We start from the raw sequence: 16,308 nt of genomic DNA, 5'->3' as shown, positions 1-16,308 counted from the left end.
CCGCAAGGCTCGCCCCGCAGCCCAGCGCCTCTGTGCGCCCATCAGCACCCTCCCAGTGGAGCTCCTGCCAAAGTACCGGGTACCGGTGGCGGTTGCCGGGTGCCCGTATCCTCGTTTTAATTAAAACGAGCGATGAGGAGCCCCCGGAAGCATTTTAAATACAGGCAGGCGCTAGCGAATTTTCAGTGTACGTTCGATATTTTAATGCTAGGCTGTGTTTCAGATGCAGGCAGGTAGTGGGGTAGGGGTTAAGGGGTAGGGGCTAGGATTAGGGTTAGGGGCTAGGGGTTGGGGTTAGGGGCTAGGATCCGGGCTCAGCAACAGACACAGGCTCACGTACAAGCACCCGTCACCCAAAGCCAAGGCAGAGCCTGGGAAATCACACACGGAACGCATCCGGGCACAGTGGTTTTATGTGAAAAGAGGGAAAATAAAAATAAAAAATAAAAAAAAAAGCAAGGGAGCAACCGCCCCAGGCAGCCTCTGGGTCTTACACCGGCTGTATAAATAGCGCCGTGGCTGTTAACGCCGCGTGAACGGGGCGTTGAGCAAATCTCCGCCCGCGCTGGGAGAAAGGTAAGGGTTGCGACACGCTCCCGGGCCAGCCCTGCCTGCGCCCGCTCTGCGTCACCTCGGTAAGGGCCGGGGTGGGGTGATGGCTCCCCGCCATGCTGCGGCACTGCCTGGCACCGCCATGCCGCAAACGGAAAAGGCGAGGCCCGCCCGGCCCCCGGGGCATCCTCTGGCCTGTATTTACACGCTCTGAGGGACATCCTCGGACGTTTTCGCTCTTCCTCTTGGCCTCGTAGGTTGGGAACAGGGTGGGAGGACGAAGGGATGCAATAAGCTCTTGGCGAGCTGATGGCCACGTTTGCTTGTAGCGCGAGAGCCGTTTAAGCTTCTCTCCGAGGGAGTTTTGCTCCTGGAAGGCAGGGGTGAGGCCAGCAGGGTGGTTCGGTGGCACCTCCGATGTACAGGTGCTGCCCCGGCCCCGCGCCCCGGTGCTCTCGTGGCGTCGCTGCATCACAGCACGGCAGCGGACAGCCCTCTAGCGAAGAAGGTGACGTTCCTCTCCTGGATCTTGTACTGGTAGACCTGGACGAGATCCTGCTCCGTTGACTCCAGCGACAGTCTCTTAATTATTTTAATCTGCAAAGGGAAAGGAAGAGGAGTATCATCCCTTGGGCTGCCCCCCTTACAGCATCCTCGCCCCCCTGCCCCCCCAGCGCCACCAGGGAAGGTGGTCACTGTCACAAAATCCATCACACGGTGCCTGGGGCCAGTCTGTCACCCCTGGGGGCAGCCCCCAGCGACCCAGCTGCCCTCCCAGCCCGCAGAGACCACTCCAGGCCAGGCCGAGATCCGTGGACACGATAATTTGAGGAAGCTTCCCAGGAATTAGCTATCATTCCTTCGGATCACCTTGGTGCAGGGCCTGGTGCTGGGTAAACCCCTTCCATCTTCCAGGAATGGGCAGTCTCCAGGTGGCAGGACGTCACTGAGACATCCCCACTGCAGCCATAAGGGTCTGGGTGCTCCAGCAAGCCCTGGAGACCACAGCCAGGCGGCGTGCTAGTCCTCAGCCGTGCTGCAGACCATGCTAGTCCTGTGCTGTACGAGCGGCAGTGTCCCGTGGGGCAGCCGGAGCACAGCTCACGTCCCCAGGCAGAGTCGTGTGTGACATTCCGGCGTGCATTACCTCCCCGTGAACGTCTTTGCAGAAGCCGGTCGCCAGCCCCTCTACCCACAGGATCAGGTCGCTGTGATGACCCAAGGAGTTCCCGACCAGGTCGTTTTCCTCGTCTTCCGCATCCTCGCTGCTGTGAACCAGCACCACGATGTTCCCCTGGAACGAGAGCGCCAGGCAGCGCTGAGCCCCTCGCTCATCCGCTGCGGGTAAGGAAGGGGAGGGAGCGAGAGGAGCCTGCAGAAATGCCCTGCTAGCTAAGCTGCTTGGACATCTGCTGGCACGGCACCTGCTTCTGAAGTCCACTGGGAAAATAAACATGAGGCACAGACACCTCTCTGAAACACCTTGCTCTCTGTACGCCGTATATGCATGGACGTGTGTCTAATCTGATCTCATCCGCGGCCCAAAATACATCAGGCCTTTGTTCCCAGACAGCTGTCTAGTTAAACCCGTCTGTCGGGCCGTGCAAATGGCAGCGGATGAACTCACAGCAGCTAAATAAAGACACGGCCACGCGGACGCAGCCAGAGCCGCGATGCTCGAACCTCCGCAGCTCCTGGAAAAAGCAGAGGTCCCCCGAGCAACACCAGCTCCATTAAAAACACGTCCCGAGAGGCTCTGCCTCAGCCCATGCAGATTGCCAAGGGCTTAAAATAACGTCAAATCCACAATCAATTAAAATGTTCTTTAAAGCTTCGGAACATCTTGGACAGAAATAGAAGCATGTTAGCATGATTTATCTTTTTCTTCTTTTTGAGCTGCTTTGGAGGTAAATATTCCCAGCGAGCTGAACATCCCCTGTCAGCACTTGCAGGGCAAACACCCTGGCACGATTTGAGGTGCAGCATAACAAAACTTGACGCCGTCTACTTTATTTCTCACTCAAGCAAAGAGAGAAGTGGCCGGGGCGGAGGACGCCGCGGTGTAAATAGCGAAGGACGGATGTGGCCGTAACGAGTTTTGGCTGCGATGCCGTCAGGAGCGAGCACACCGCTGGGGAGATCTTCGTGGAATTGCCACCTTGTCGCACGCCCGTCGAGCAGCTGGTGCCACACACAGCAACACTGAAGGCTGCTGGAAGCAGAGACCCACGTCCCTCCAACTACAGGAGGAGCTGGACCTTCATCTCTCTCCCCTGCAAGACTCATCAGCCCCTCGTCACCTTCCCAACCTGCTTCCTTCCCACGTGCGCACAAACGTGTGTGAGCAGCAAGCTCTGGAGAGCTCTTAAAAATGGTAATTTCCACCTCAAAGCTCTGTTCACACATCAGGGGCGAAGAGAGCCCTTCCCACAGCACCTCCAGGGAAACCGGCTGCAAAGAACCTTGCAGAGGTACCCCAGGCTCTGACCAACCCCCCCCCCCCCCCCCAAGAATTATTCCCCTTGGAATAATGATTTGAACTTTCCGGAAAAACAAAGCCTTCCAAAACCCTACGGTGCAGAGGAAGATAAAGGAGACAAGGCCAGGCTTTGCTCCAGAGGCTCTCGGACGTTGGCACACGCATGCAGAGGGAGCGGTACCTGGAGCTGAGAGCACACCACGACCCTGCAGTAGTGGATGAAGTCGAGCACAGCCACCGGCGCGGCGCCCAGGCTGAGCAGGACGCTGAGATCGTCCACCAGCAGCACCGGGCCCTTCCACGAGGCGCTGTCGGCGGGAGTCAGGGAGGTCCGGACGAAGTCAAACAAGGCTTTGAGGTTGGAGGTGCTCCCGCTGGAAGAGAAAGAGACCTCGAAGGGGTTCTGCCCACCCTCGCGTCCCTCTCCTCACAACCGCGAGCCTCGCTGACCCAAAAAGAGGATCGCCAGCCCGTGCCACCCGTGCTGTCCCCACTGCTGTGACAGTCACCGGGTCCAACGCTTCCCTACCAGCCCGTACACCCAGACCCAAAGGGCACAGGTTGGTTGGTTGCGAGGTCTCGCTGCCTGCCCTCGTCTCTCCTCCAGCTGCGTCTCATCTCCCAGTTTAACAGCCCTCGGTGGGTCCTGCTGCCACACACACCGACCCACGGGAGCTCTCCGCATGCCCTGCGGCCCCCAGCAGCCGGTTACTCAGCCTGACGGGGCACGAAGCTTGGTTTGGTTCCTTCGTGTGCGTCCTGCTGCTCCTCCAGCACAGGCGGGAGTGATTTCTCTCCGCCGCGCGGGGTCTGATAACGCTTTTATCAAACCATCAGGGACGGGGCAAAGTGAAGTGGGAACAAAAATGAAAGCCAACACGGCTAAAGCAGCACTGCTCTCTAATTGCTGGGACGGCGTTATTTGACAAAAGCCAGTTTGAGAGCTGAAATAAATTTTCCCTAGAGCTATAAGACGCCTGGCAGCGAAGATGGGAGCAGAAGTTGCCCCGAAATGCTGGAGAAGTGGGACAGAATCCCTCTCGGAGCAGCAGGGAAAGCACAGCAGCGTGTGTGGCGCTGGCATTTCCCTCCACGTAGGTGTCTGAGCATCGGGCACAGCTACTGAGCCCCTGGGCCCCGGAGGGAAGCCCAAGGGGAGCCTGGTCTCAGCCCGGGGCTTTGCTGCTGCTCTCTGCATCAGCAGGAGAGACACGACACAGGAGCCAGAGGGGAAACACTCTGCCCCAGAACCACCTCTGCCCTGTCCAGCTGGTCGGGCTTACCTTATAAACTGAAGAGGACTGGGCTCTCCTGACGGCTCCTGCTCCCCAAACAAGAGGTCGAGGCAGGACTTGAGGCCTTCCAAGAAGACGAGCTGTCCCCGCTCTCTGGCAGCTGTCAGACTGACTCCCTGGAGGGAGAGGAAAACATCACGTTGTGGAGCACACAGCTCCGGAGGAAGGGTGCAAACAGAACCAAGCGGATCACCAAGCCTATTTTTATCAAATCTCATCTCAACGAAATGAAGCCACTGCCTCGGTGACTCCTGCACGGTGGCTGAAACAGGCGGTTCTGCTGCACAACTCGGTGGACACGGTCACTTTCCTTTACTTTGCCAGGAGGAAGAAAGAAATTACTGTGATTTGGGGCGCTCAAACGACCTGGAATTGCTCCTGGGAAGACAGCAGCATCGTTGCTGCCCAGCATGGGAGAAAATTCTTATCCAGAGTCAGGGAGAAGAAGACAGGCACGGGGTGTTAGCGGGCGGCGATTGCTTCACCTCCTTGGCTGGTGAAGCCGAAGGTTTTCACTGCTTTCCAGTCATCGCTGTGGCAATAACGACGCCCTGGTGCTGGCAGCTCCTCAGCACAACCCACGCACCTGAGCGAGGCACGGATCTGGAGAAGGCCGTGGGCTGGGCAGCCCGATGCCTGGGAGACAGCAGGGTGGCCGGGGAAGCAGCCTCAGCCCTTCGGAGGAGGAAGAGGGGCCGCGACACAAACTCCAGCCCAGGTTCCTGCTCTCAGCCTCCTTCGCGATGCCAGCCTCGAGACGGGGCACATCCAGCCCCCACCACCAGCGGGGAAAGCCCTGGCACAGCTGCAGCACATACACGCAGAGGATCCCAACCAGAGGCGTGGTTCATCAACAAGCTCGTCCTCCTTTATCATCAAGGGCGACTTCTGGCAACTCTGCAGCCCCCCAGCTTGCATCAGCCCACGTTTTGGGAGAAAATGTAGTGCTCGTTACTGGCATGGTCACACAATATGCCACGCGCGCTGTGTGTCCTCTTCTCACCTGGTCAAACCGTCCCTTCCCCAGCAGGAGGAGGTGGCTTTCGGCGCAGGTTGCTCCCCACACGTTTCGCAACGGGACTGTCAGAAATTAAAATGGAGCCGGGGAGCGTTGGCACCGGGACTCGCAGCGCCTCGGCACCCTGGAGCCGGGCCGTTGTGCAGCGCCGCAGGTAGCCGGACGAGGCGGTGACACGGACGGCTTGTGGGGAGTTCAGGGAGGTTTTGCTCCACGCAGCGTTGCTCGAGAGGCAGAACCGGTGAGCCAGAGGCCAGGAACCAGAAGCAAGGATGCTGAGAAAGCGGTTCCCGCGTTTTCCCTGGGGAAAGACATCCCTGCTGGCGGCTGTGAGAGTTTGTACCCCTGCGCGGAGCATGGCTGAGCAGCACTGGCCCTCACCTCAAGCCTGGCTTCTGCCTGAACGCTGGGAGAGGCGCACGCCAGCAGCCCCGCTGCCTTCCCGCTTTTTAAGCATCACAGAAAATATTTTTTTTTTTTTTGCTTTTTTCCTAAGCAGCCCTGCTGGGAGCTGCAGGACACTCGGGCACAGTGTTGGCGATGCTGGAGCTGAAGGCTTGGAGCAGCTCTTCTCCCAGGAGCTCGAGCACTGTGCTTGGCACGGCCCCAGCACCTCCTTCCGAAGAGGCCTTGGAGGTTTTCCAGGCGCTTCCCAGTGCTCAGACACCCCGAGAGCTCTCCCTTTGCACGAGGGGGAGACGCGGCTAAGTGATGCATCCACTTCTGCCTCCGGATTTCTGCTTCCACGGCTCACCTGCTGTCACTCTGACCTCAAACACAAGTGCCAACATTTCACCTTCCTCCTTCCTTTTTTTTTTTTTAATAGATCGGAAAGCAATCCCAAGCACCTGATCGATGAGATATCCCTAACAAGGGGCTGCTTTGTGAGCAAAAGGACCCCCGGAGAGAAGGTCTGAGCAGATAAGGACGAGGTCCTTTGCAGGAAGATTAACCCCGAGCTCCTGCGAGGCTTATCAAGGCTTATCAGTTGCCACATGCTCAGCGCTGATGATAGGGAAGACAGATTTACACCGCCTTCCCTCCCTGGTGAAATCCTAGGGGGAGAGATCCCTTCAGCGGGGCCGGTGCCAGGAAATGCTCTCTGCAGCAATTAGGAAACGGGCGGCTCGGAGGCAACGTCCTCAGTCAGGGCCAGGGGTGCCGCAGCACGCAGCCTTGGCTAGCGCAGGCTACCCGGGGGTGAAGGGCACCGGACCTGTGCCCAGCAAGTTCCTAACTCGGCCTCAAGTTTGCCCTTCGTTTTTCCAGTCTCCCACGCAGGCTGGTGGGAGGAAAGGAGCCCCGCAGGCCACGCAGACCCTGGCCGTGGATATGCAGACAGGGGGTGCAGATCCACGAGGAGCCAGCCAGCACTTTTGGACTTACCCCTTTTGTTTTCCGGCACCCTCTCGATGAACAGCATCGACCCCTAAGCGTTGTGGCTGGCATCACGCACCCCCCACCTCACCCACGTTGCCTTCCCTCGTCTCCCTTTCCCCTGGGCAAGGCGGGAGCAGTAATTCCCAAGCAGAAGGCACTGGGGCAGGCTGCGGGGCCCTTCCATCTGCCCACAACACCTCCTGCCAGCCCGGAGTCCCGCAGAGGCTGATGCGGGCTCCAGACACCAGAATCCAGCTTTGGCAGGTGATAATTCCTCACTAAAACCCTGCGAGGAGCAGGGCAGGGGCGCAGAGCTAGCACAAGCCTCTTAGGCAACTGCAGGCCCACACCACGGAACATTTCTGGCCAAGGACAGAAGGGCCTTTGTGCGGCAGGAATGCGGAGCAGACGGCAAATACCTGGCGTGCCACGGAGCAGGGCTGAGCTCCAGGGCGGCCTCACGGCCCTGATCCCCCAGGGAATTTCTGGAGCCCGCAGGACTCAGGCACTTAAACGCTCTGCGAGAGCAGTGTCCGAGCTCACTCTCGATGTCGATAATTCAGGAATCGAGAGCAGGGAGGCAGCCCGAGGGAAAGGCAGGTTGGGGCAGCATGTGGATGGCTTTAACAGGGGAATTTGAGCCCCTGAGTGCCACGATGTTGCTGGGGGAACCCAGCACGTCCAGGCTCGTTTTCCAGCGGGAGAACCAGGTCCCAGAGACACAGCGCTGGACGAGGTCTCACGCCACCGCACCGCAGGCGCCTAACAGCCCGCCTGAGCAGCACCTTCCCAGCATGGGAAGGCCCCAGGACAGCTCAACATTGGTGAGAAAAGCGCCCAAAACGGCCAACGGCACCTCCTTGACCGCCAGCAGCTCTGCCACTACAAACGTCCTTGCTGTAGAGGGTGCGCTGCGGCGCGGCGGCTAACAGCGTGCGTTGCCGGCCCTGAAAGCTTTCGTTATCTCGCAGCACCACGCTCCATTATCGCACACAGACGTTATCTCTGGCAATCTGTCCTTTATCGATCGAGCCCAGAAATGCCTCTCAAATAGCAGCCCGGCGTGACGGGGGCCGCGAGCTCCACAAAGGAGCACAACTGCCCTCACCCACAGCACCACGTCCCACCGGCCTGCCAGCAGCGACGTCCCTAAAAGCCGAAAGCGCCGCTCGCTGCTGGCCAGGTGATGACGGAAAGCAAAATATTTGCAGGCGAGAGCTGGTAATGGAGCTCGCGAGGCAGCGGTCATTAACTCAAGCAGCAGCCGCGGTGCAAAGTGCGACGCTCCGTGATCAGGCGATCGTGCGAGGTCTCTCCTGCGGGGCAGCACCCGCAGGGGCGAGCAGAGGTGACCAGGCAGTGTCCTCTGCTCTGGGGTCTCAGCGCCACAGCACGGGACGGGGCAGCAGGCAAAAGGGAGGCCAAGCGGGGATAAATACGTTTTCCCTTTAAAAGAAAACAAACGTTGTACAAACGAGGGTGGGACGCCGACCTGGCCAGCTGCCCCGGTGCCATTAGTCTTCCTACAGCCGAGCGTGCTGCCTGGAAGGCCACGACAAACACCATTAACATCATCTGTCCCTCAAAATTAAGCGTGGATCCTCAGGAAGAGCGGGATTTGAAGAAAAGAAAAAGGTGAAGCCATTACTGTGGAGGCAGGACAGGCACAAAAAACAGGGAAGCTTCTTCCTGCAAGTGAAAATAAGTCACTGCACTTGGCCAAGTTATAAGGAACTGGTTCTGGGCTGGTAAGACCTGGCAACACTGTGGGGAAGTGGGAAATAACATCAGGTGCTACGGGGAGCACAAGATATCACTGCAAAGTCTGTATCCTACCCCCCTGGCTTCAGCAGCCTGCGCCAGGCCTCACCGCCCGCAGAGGGAAGGATTTCTGCCTTGGATCTAACCCAAACCCACCCTCCTTCACCTTAAAACCGTCACCCCGTGTCCTATCCCTACACCCCCTGACCAAGAGTCCCTCCCCAGCCCCCTGCAGCCCCCACCCCGTCCCCAGCAGAAAGAGGAGCACCACCGAGTTACGAAGCTCTTTCCACTGAGCCTTTCACAAGCACACAATGATTCTGCAGAGGAGATTTAACCTGTGCATGGGATAACATAACGTTAGCAGCCGGATTCTTCCAGCCAGTGGCCTTTTCCTGGAGAGCATCCCGACGGCCTGCAGCTCTCCCGGCCGGCACAGAGAGCCAGGCAGCTGCCCTTCAGCTTGCCCCTGAGGACGAGGAGGTGGGCAGGGAGCTGCTGGCCGCTCGCAGAAGCATGCGGCACAGCGAACGGCGGCACGTCTCGGCTCTGAGCTGTGCCTGAGCCCAGGGCTCGCTGCAGCGGCGTAAATGACATCTCAGCTGGTCTCCTGCAGGCACCTAGGGCAGCACAGCCACGCTGCTGGCTGTGAACGGAGCAAATTCCAATCATAAACAAGTCTCCAATCATAAACAAGTCTCCGATCATAAACAAGTAAGTCCAAGAGTGGAACCACCCTGCCAAAAACCACCTGACATGTTTGTTTAGGCAAAGAAGGATTCGAGCAAAGGCAAGACCTCACGGAAACCCGGACACAAACAACCGACAAAGGTAAATCCTCCGGCTGCTCGGAGCTCAGGAAGAGCTCCCACCAACCAACCAGGCAGACGTCTGCCAGGTTATAACGTAAAACTGACTCAGGGGCCTGAAACTACTGGCACGGGGTCAGCTCGCTGCTGGAGGCGAATGCAATCGCTCCTCCGAACTCCCCTGAGCAAACCGCACTGTTCTTCTTATCACCTCCCCTCCCGAGAGTGCCTGTTTGTTGGAAGCACCAGACAGCAAATCGTTTGCGTTGCACACGTGCTCCAGCTAATCCTCGTGTGCTCTCACTTCTCGGGCTCCCCCAGGAGGGAGGTGACACCACCACCTATTGAAAGCCCGCACTCAAACTGCGTACCAGGACATTGCACCACGTGAAGAAACAGACCAACGGACGTGAGTCTGCTTTGAGAGCAGACACGGTAAGGGGGTTCCCATCCCACTTAGCAAGCTCCCCCCAAGATTTCCCGCTCTCTGCAGCACAAAGGCCAGAACTATTCAGCGCTCGCAGAGCCTGGTTTGCTCAGCAGGGAAATGCTCTGCAGGGGAAACGCACGTTCAGCATCTGGCAGGGAGTTAAAGCTTCACATGGAAATGCTTTGTTTGCTCAGTCCCTTTTAATTAACTTAGGTCTGAGCTCTCAGACCATTTATCTCCTTTTAAAAGGTAAAAACTGAATATTAAATAAAATACAGCTGTTTAGCAAGTACCAAAATTCATCCCACATTTACAGCAGGACTACACCATCATCACAACACCTGGTTCTCCAACACCTGAGAGTCTTTACCAGCAGAAGCACTGCAAGGTTTCCCAGCAGAACCAGAGCAGGGAGGTTCAACACAAGCCCTCATCCTCCAGCTCAGGAAGGTCACCTGGACTTCACAGCCGGAGCGTTTCACGTCCGTGAGAGAGCGCTTCACAAAAAGCCGAGAGGTGCAGTTCAAACCCAGAGGGGAGAGTGGTTTGCTGGCACTGGGAATGACCTCTCCTGCTTGGTTGTTTTAGCTTTCTCCTTTCATGGTACACGTAGTCCCTGCCTGACTCACCGTGGGAAGGGAATTGTTAAGAACGTTCTCGCCTGTGGCTCCTCAGATGCCTCTAAGGGATGGCTTGGCCCAGGGGCCAAAAGCAGCACACAGGCATCGTCCTGAATTTACAGGTGTTCCAGCCCAAAACGATTCAGGGCAACGCAGCCACAGGACAGAGGACAAAGCCCTCCTGTGCCGCGTAGCCAGAGGACACTGCAGGAGCACGGAGAGGCCCTATGGACACTGCACCAGTGAAACTACACCTACCGGTCTGGGCTTGTCTGGGGAATGCCAGAAAACTCTTCTAAGCCTAAAGTAAGCAGGCAGGGAGGGCCCGGTGGGGCTGCTGCAGTGAGCATCCTAATCAGACAAGCCTGATCCTAATCCTAAGCCTGGCTTTTGTCCCGTATCACATCCCTCCCCCAGCGAGAAAGCTCTCCGTTCCCCGCTGCAGGAGCACCAAGCCTGACCGGCCCCACCAAGACCTGTGAATTTGTGCTCACGTGCGATTTCCATTCTTTATTCTCATTTCTTTCCACCCAACAGAAACTGCCCGGGCCTGTAATTATTCACCTGTGCCAGGAGACTTACCAGCTTCTGTGCTACGATGTTATAGTGACTGAAGGACTGGAGCAGGGCCACAAAGCAAACCTTACAGCCAGCTGGGGGAGAAGACAAAAGGCACGTTATTATTTCGATTTTGCAAGCTGCCATTATCAAGGCACATAAATCACAGCAGCCAGGCTGCAAATCTGTCTGCAAAAGCCTTGAAGTGAGGCAGGTCTAGGCAGCCCCTCACTTGCTCATGGCTGGGCTTCCAATTTTCAGCTCTCTGTGGGTTTTCTGGTTTAGGGAAAATTTTAGTCAGGTTAAAAAGAAATGGAAAGAACAAGAAAGAGAGGACAAAAAAAAAATTAAAGGCCTCTTTTCTGTCTCACGCCGTTCTGCCCTGGGATCTCCCGGCATTGTTTGCTGGTCCCGCTGCAAGGAGGCCAATGGCCGACCATGACACGAACTACTGAAATCCCCAGCATGCCAAAAGTCCCTGTTTTGGCTCTCGCAGCGCGAGTGACCTTGTCTGGAAATACACACAGAACCAGCAACGCTGACAAAGCCACCTCGCTAAAACGTGATTTTGGAAAACCCAGCACGTGACGACCCGGCCTTGTGGCTTGGGTATGAACCAAATCCGTGTGCTTGCTCCTCCCTGCCAGGGAGCGTGGATTAATTTTTAAAAACAGGGTGAAGCTGTAGCTGAGGAGGTGGCAGCTGTGGGGGGCAGGATGCCCTCAGCCCCACCACACGCACAGCACTCTGAGCTGAGTTTCAAGTCGGAGAGGTTCGGTCTGACCACATTTGCAGGGCCGGCTGCTTTGCCAGCAGAAAGCTGGAGGAGCCCAGGCACCCAGTGCCCTCTCTGCAGGGGCTGGCAGGTTGTTCACAGGTGAAAGGTTAGCAGAAAAGCAATTAGGCAACTCGGCAAACCCTCTGCTTGTTTGTTTGTTTGTTTACTCGCTGCCATCTTATCTACTTGTTCAGTTGTTCCTGATATTTTTAATTGTGTTATGAAAGGCTGAGTAGCGAAGGAACTGCATTCATCACCTCGCTCTCACGTGCCCCTGTGATTTCCAACCTGCGCTGCACTAATGACGAAACGAGCTGCAGGGAGATTAAGGCTACAGGGCAAGTCCCAAGTGCCCAAGGCTATGGAGCAAGTCCCAAGAACAAGCCGGGACTGGGATCCATAAATCCTGACGCCAGGGCCTCGCGCTAATCCAAGGATGCCACGTGCTCTGCAAAACCAGCCTCTGCTCAAGGAGAATCACTTCTCGGAGGAGGAAGCTCCAAGGACCAGGCGAAGACAAGCCCTCGCCTCGCAGCGTCCTGCTGCTCGCATACCTCTGAGGTAGAAGGAGAGGAAATGGTGCACCAGGAAGCTGCCATCCGTCCTGGTGTCTCGCAGCAGCGTGAATTTACCCTGGAAAAGAAGAAGCAAAAGAACTTAACAGAGCACCATGAGGGTACGAAGAGCTCCCGGCTCCATCTTGGTAGACAAGGTGCCTGCAAGGGCCTGCAGCCTGGGGAGGCTCTGCAGGCGTTACAGAGGGCAGAAGCAGCGCTCCAGCCACCCATCCATTTACAAAGGGATGCTGACCTGTGGAGAGGCAGCAGCAGACATTGAGCCCACGGTGGAAGATCTGCCCGCCACCTGAAAGCCCTTACGCTGGACCCCTCGCTCTGTGCCCACCAAGAAGCTTCCACAGCATGCTTTCACGCTCCTGGTGCTGGACACCTCTGTCATGGGTGGCTGTGAGCAATTTCCACCTCCCAACTCTCCTCCGACTGAGGCTCGTCCTCCCTCTGCGCAAAGTGGCGCAGGTGGCACGGGGACAAGAGCCACCAGCTCTGCTCCCACTGCTGCTGCTCCCTCCCTGCTCCCAGCCCGTCCCAGGCAGTCCTCCCACCCCTGCTGCACGCTAGCCCCAAACCACATTCGTGCCATCTAAATACTGCTACAGGAGCAGAGCTCCCCGCACAAAGTATAAACCTTGTTTTGATCACGCAGGAAATTAATTCAGTTCATCAGCGCGTGCTTGTTATCAGCACCAGTCTCATCAAGGCGCTTGTTGCCATTACAACCTTAGCCGGGATTTTTCTTTAATCAATACGAATCACAGAAGGGTTGTTTTTAATCGCAAAGAACTTACCGATGCATTTTTTTTTTTCAATCTATTAGAAGAATAAAAAAAACAACAAAGCCCTTCAGCAACAAGCAAGCTACCCACAGGCAATTTGCAAGCCATCTATCAGGTAACTCCCCGATGCCTAACACGTGTTGTAAAGCGGTGCTAATGGAACGGCAAATATTGAACATGTCTGCACGGGATGCAAGGCAGGACTTCGGGTCCAGAAAGGCTGCTCTGCCCCAGCCAAAAAGCACTTTTCTATGCAGAAAAGGGGTACGCCTTGGTGGTCATTACAATAGCAGGAGGCACCACACGGTGGGAATCTCACCGGGATGCACCCTCCAAGGTAAAGCCCAGAGGGGTCTCTGTGTTAAAATAGCACAAGATCAAGTATTCCTCGGTTCAGCTCCTGCCAGAGCTCCTGCTCCATCCCCTCGGCTTCCCCTCCTGCATGCAGTCAGCCTGAAGGCAGCCCCACGTCCCTCCTCGTGCCCGCTGAAGCAAAGTCCACCTGACAGCTCTTGGAAGGCTCTGCGCTTCGCTACCACGCACGCTGCGCAGAGCACAGTGGGATGCTGTCATGCAGAGCATACATTATTTAGCTTCTTCAAAACTTCCCGTTATTGACCTTTAATCCTGCCGATCCTCACTTCGCTGTCGCACTGCAGAAGCTTAGACTGTGCCCAAAACTCTCCATCGCCAACGTGTACGTGCCCAGCTTGTGAGGGGTGGGAATGCCCGAACCGTGCACCTCCAGAGGCAGCAGCTGCACCACAGCTCATGGGGGTGCACGGTCTGACCCTCGTCCCCCACCTGCACATCCTTCTCAAGGCCAGAAAGGGCTTGGGATGAAGCACTTTCAAAGGGAAAGCCGCCTTCTTGCAGCACCTTCTCCATCTGTCTGCCCCTGGTCTCTCCGCACGCTGCTTTCGCACTCTTTCCACCTGCAGGCTACAAAGCAGAAGCTGCAGCTACTTGTTAGAAACTGCCAAAATCAATCGGCAGGGCAGCGGTGGATGTCACAAGCATTCAGTGGTGACATATCAGATACACCCACACAGGCAGCAGCTTCTTCCACCTACCAGCCCTGCAGTCAGCACTTGGAAAATGGCGCAGACTTAACCGCGGCGATGCAGAAAACAGAATGGGAAGAGGAGATTTGCAAAGGGCTGGTGCTTTTTAAGCACAGCAGGACACTGATTTCTGGCCAGCCTTTGTAGCCCAGGTGTGGTAGGACATCCAAGCTTGTGGTGGGAAGTCCACATCCCTGGCTGATGGAAAAGGAAGAGCCGACACAAATCTGAGGCAATTCCCCACACAGAGGAGCCTTCAGATCGGCGCCTCTGCCAGGTTCTGCCTACGCTGCCAAGTCAAAACTCGGGATCTTGAGGCCAAACCTCCTGTCGGTTTTGCTCTTCTGAATTCCCAATTTGCATCAAGCCCCACTTTGCAGGGCTGCAGCGTCAGACCACGATACCGCTTGGCCACGTTCCTTATCCCCAATTTTGTCTCTGATTTCTCCATCCATCGAGACCCCTGCCTGGGAGAAGGGCCTGGTGGGTGACAGCACCCCTGCCCGTCCCACGGCCTCCACCAAGGCTCCTTGTTCGGGGCCTCCATGCTCAGCCCTCAGGCACCAACCTGTGGGGCCTGGGGGCTCGGGCAGCCTTTGCTTTGGTCCCACTGATGTCCATCTGTCTGTCTAGCAACATGGCACTGCCTCGCTGCCATTTTCTGGCCAAGCACAACATTACCCTACTGGCATCGTGTGCTCTGAAAGGGAAGGAGCAGGGAGGCTCTGACTTACAAAGCTACCATCCCGAACACGCCTTTATGGCCTGACCCAGCATCCATCAGGAAGGACACCAAGTTCTCCGTGACACACGTGCGTTTTGTTAACTTTTTACCCCAAGCACCTCACGGCCCTTACACAGGGTGTTTAGTCACCACATGATTTCACAGAATCATAGAATCGTTAAGGTTGGAAGAGACCTCCAAGATCATCTGGTCCAACTATCCCCCTACCACCAATGTCACCACCAAACCATGTCCCCAAGCACCACGTCCAACCTTTCCTTGAACATCCCCAGGAACGGTGATGCCACCACCTCCCTGGGCAACCCGTCCCAACGCCTGACTGCTCTTTCTGAGCAGAAATGTCTCCTCATTTCCAACCTGAACCTCCCCTGGCGCATCTTGAGGCCGTTCCCTCTGGTCCTATCACTGGTTATCTGTGGGAAGAGGCCAACCCCCAGCTCCCCACAGCTTCCTTTCAGGTAGTTGTAAAGAGCAATGAGGTCTGCCCTGAGCCTCCTCTTCCCCAGACTAAACAACCCCAGTCGCTCCTCATAAGACTTGTGAACTAGCCCAAAAAAACCAAAAACCTACAGGGACAAAATAAATGAACAGAGCAGCCTAAAGAAGGTTAAACCCCTACAGCGCACCAGAGGGGCTTGAATACATTTGGGGCAACGCTATTTTGTGACCACAGCCCCCAGCAGCCCCCAGCCTGCGGGGCAGAAGCCTGGCAGCCCCCCAGGGGCTGCAGGCGGGGTTGGGGGGGGCATTAGTGGCAGCGGCGGTGGCACTGATGTCGGTGACGGTGACAGCGCTGCTTGTGGCAGCGAGGCCGTGCCCGCGCCATGGCGGCCGCCCTCCCCGCCGCCCGGACTACAACTCCCGGCGTTCCCCGCGCCTCCGCCCCGCCGCCACAGCCCCGCCGCCCCCTCCGCCGCCCTCACCGTGCCCGGGCGCTGCGGGGAGGCGCCCAGCAGCTCGTTCAGCTCCGCCAGCATGGCCGGGGGCCGCCGCTGCCTCCCGGTGTCCGTGGCTAGGGGGGGGGACGGGGGGTGAACCGCAGCAGCGCATGCGGCGGGCGGAGCCCTCTTCTCCCTCCCCTTCCCCCGGTTCCGTGTTCGTGGAGGGGACGGAAGGGACCGGGGGGACAGACGGACGGGACCGGGGGGGCGGATGGACCACCCCCCCCCCCCCCCCCCCCCCCCCACCCACCCACCCTCAGGCGGCGCCCTCCCCGGCGTTAAATGGCGGCCGGGGGTGGTGGCGGAGCACCCGCGGGGGGGAGCCCCCAAGGGCAGCCTGAGGCGGCGCTGGGCTGGGGGGGCGTCGGGGGCTGTCGTGACAGGAGTGGGGGCGGCTTTAGGCTGAAAAGAGGGGGATTAGGGAAAAAAACAGGGGAAAATTAGGGAAAAATCCGTCCCCGTGAGGCCCTGGCGCAGGCTGCCCCCAGGAGCTGTGGGTGCCCCATCCCTGGCAGTGCCCAAGGCCA

General features: G+C 57.5%; 1 protein-coding gene and 1 long non-coding RNA gene across 2 annotated transcripts; both read right to left on the bottom strand.

The window, feature by feature from the left end:
- Positions 1-395: 395 nt before the first annotated feature.
- On the bottom strand, positions 396-15,923 carry ELP6 (elongator acetyltransferase complex subunit 6). Its single transcript, XM_040549336.1, has 7 exons — positions 15,764-15,923; positions 12,235-12,313; positions 10,927-10,997; positions 4,315-4,442; positions 3,213-3,405; positions 1,700-1,846; positions 396-1,149 (listed from the first exon to the last, which is right to left on the bottom strand). Exons 1-7 carry the CDS (start codon positions 15,815-15,817, stop codon positions 1,024-1,026), a joined length of 798 nt encoding a protein of 265 aa, XP_040405270.1. The 5' UTR covers positions 15,818-15,923; the 3' UTR covers positions 396-1,023.
- Positions 6,613-10,917, bottom strand: LOC121066026. Its single transcript, XR_005817466.1, has 2 exons — positions 9,666-10,917; positions 6,613-9,131 (listed from the first exon to the last, which is right to left on the bottom strand). It is a non-coding gene; the product is annotated as an uncharacterized LOC121066026 (long non-coding RNA).
- Positions 15,924-16,308: the final 385 nt, after the last annotated feature.

Source organism: Cygnus olor, chromosome 2 (genome assembly GCF_009769625.2).
Source record: "Cygnus olor isolate bCygOlo1 chromosome 2, bCygOlo1.pri.v2, whole genome shotgun sequence".
Taxonomy (NCBI): Eukaryota; Metazoa; Chordata; class Aves; order Anseriformes; family Anatidae; genus Cygnus; species Cygnus olor.
Note: the sequence above shows the minus strand (reverse complement) of the source record. Positions and strands in the feature narration are given on the sequence as shown.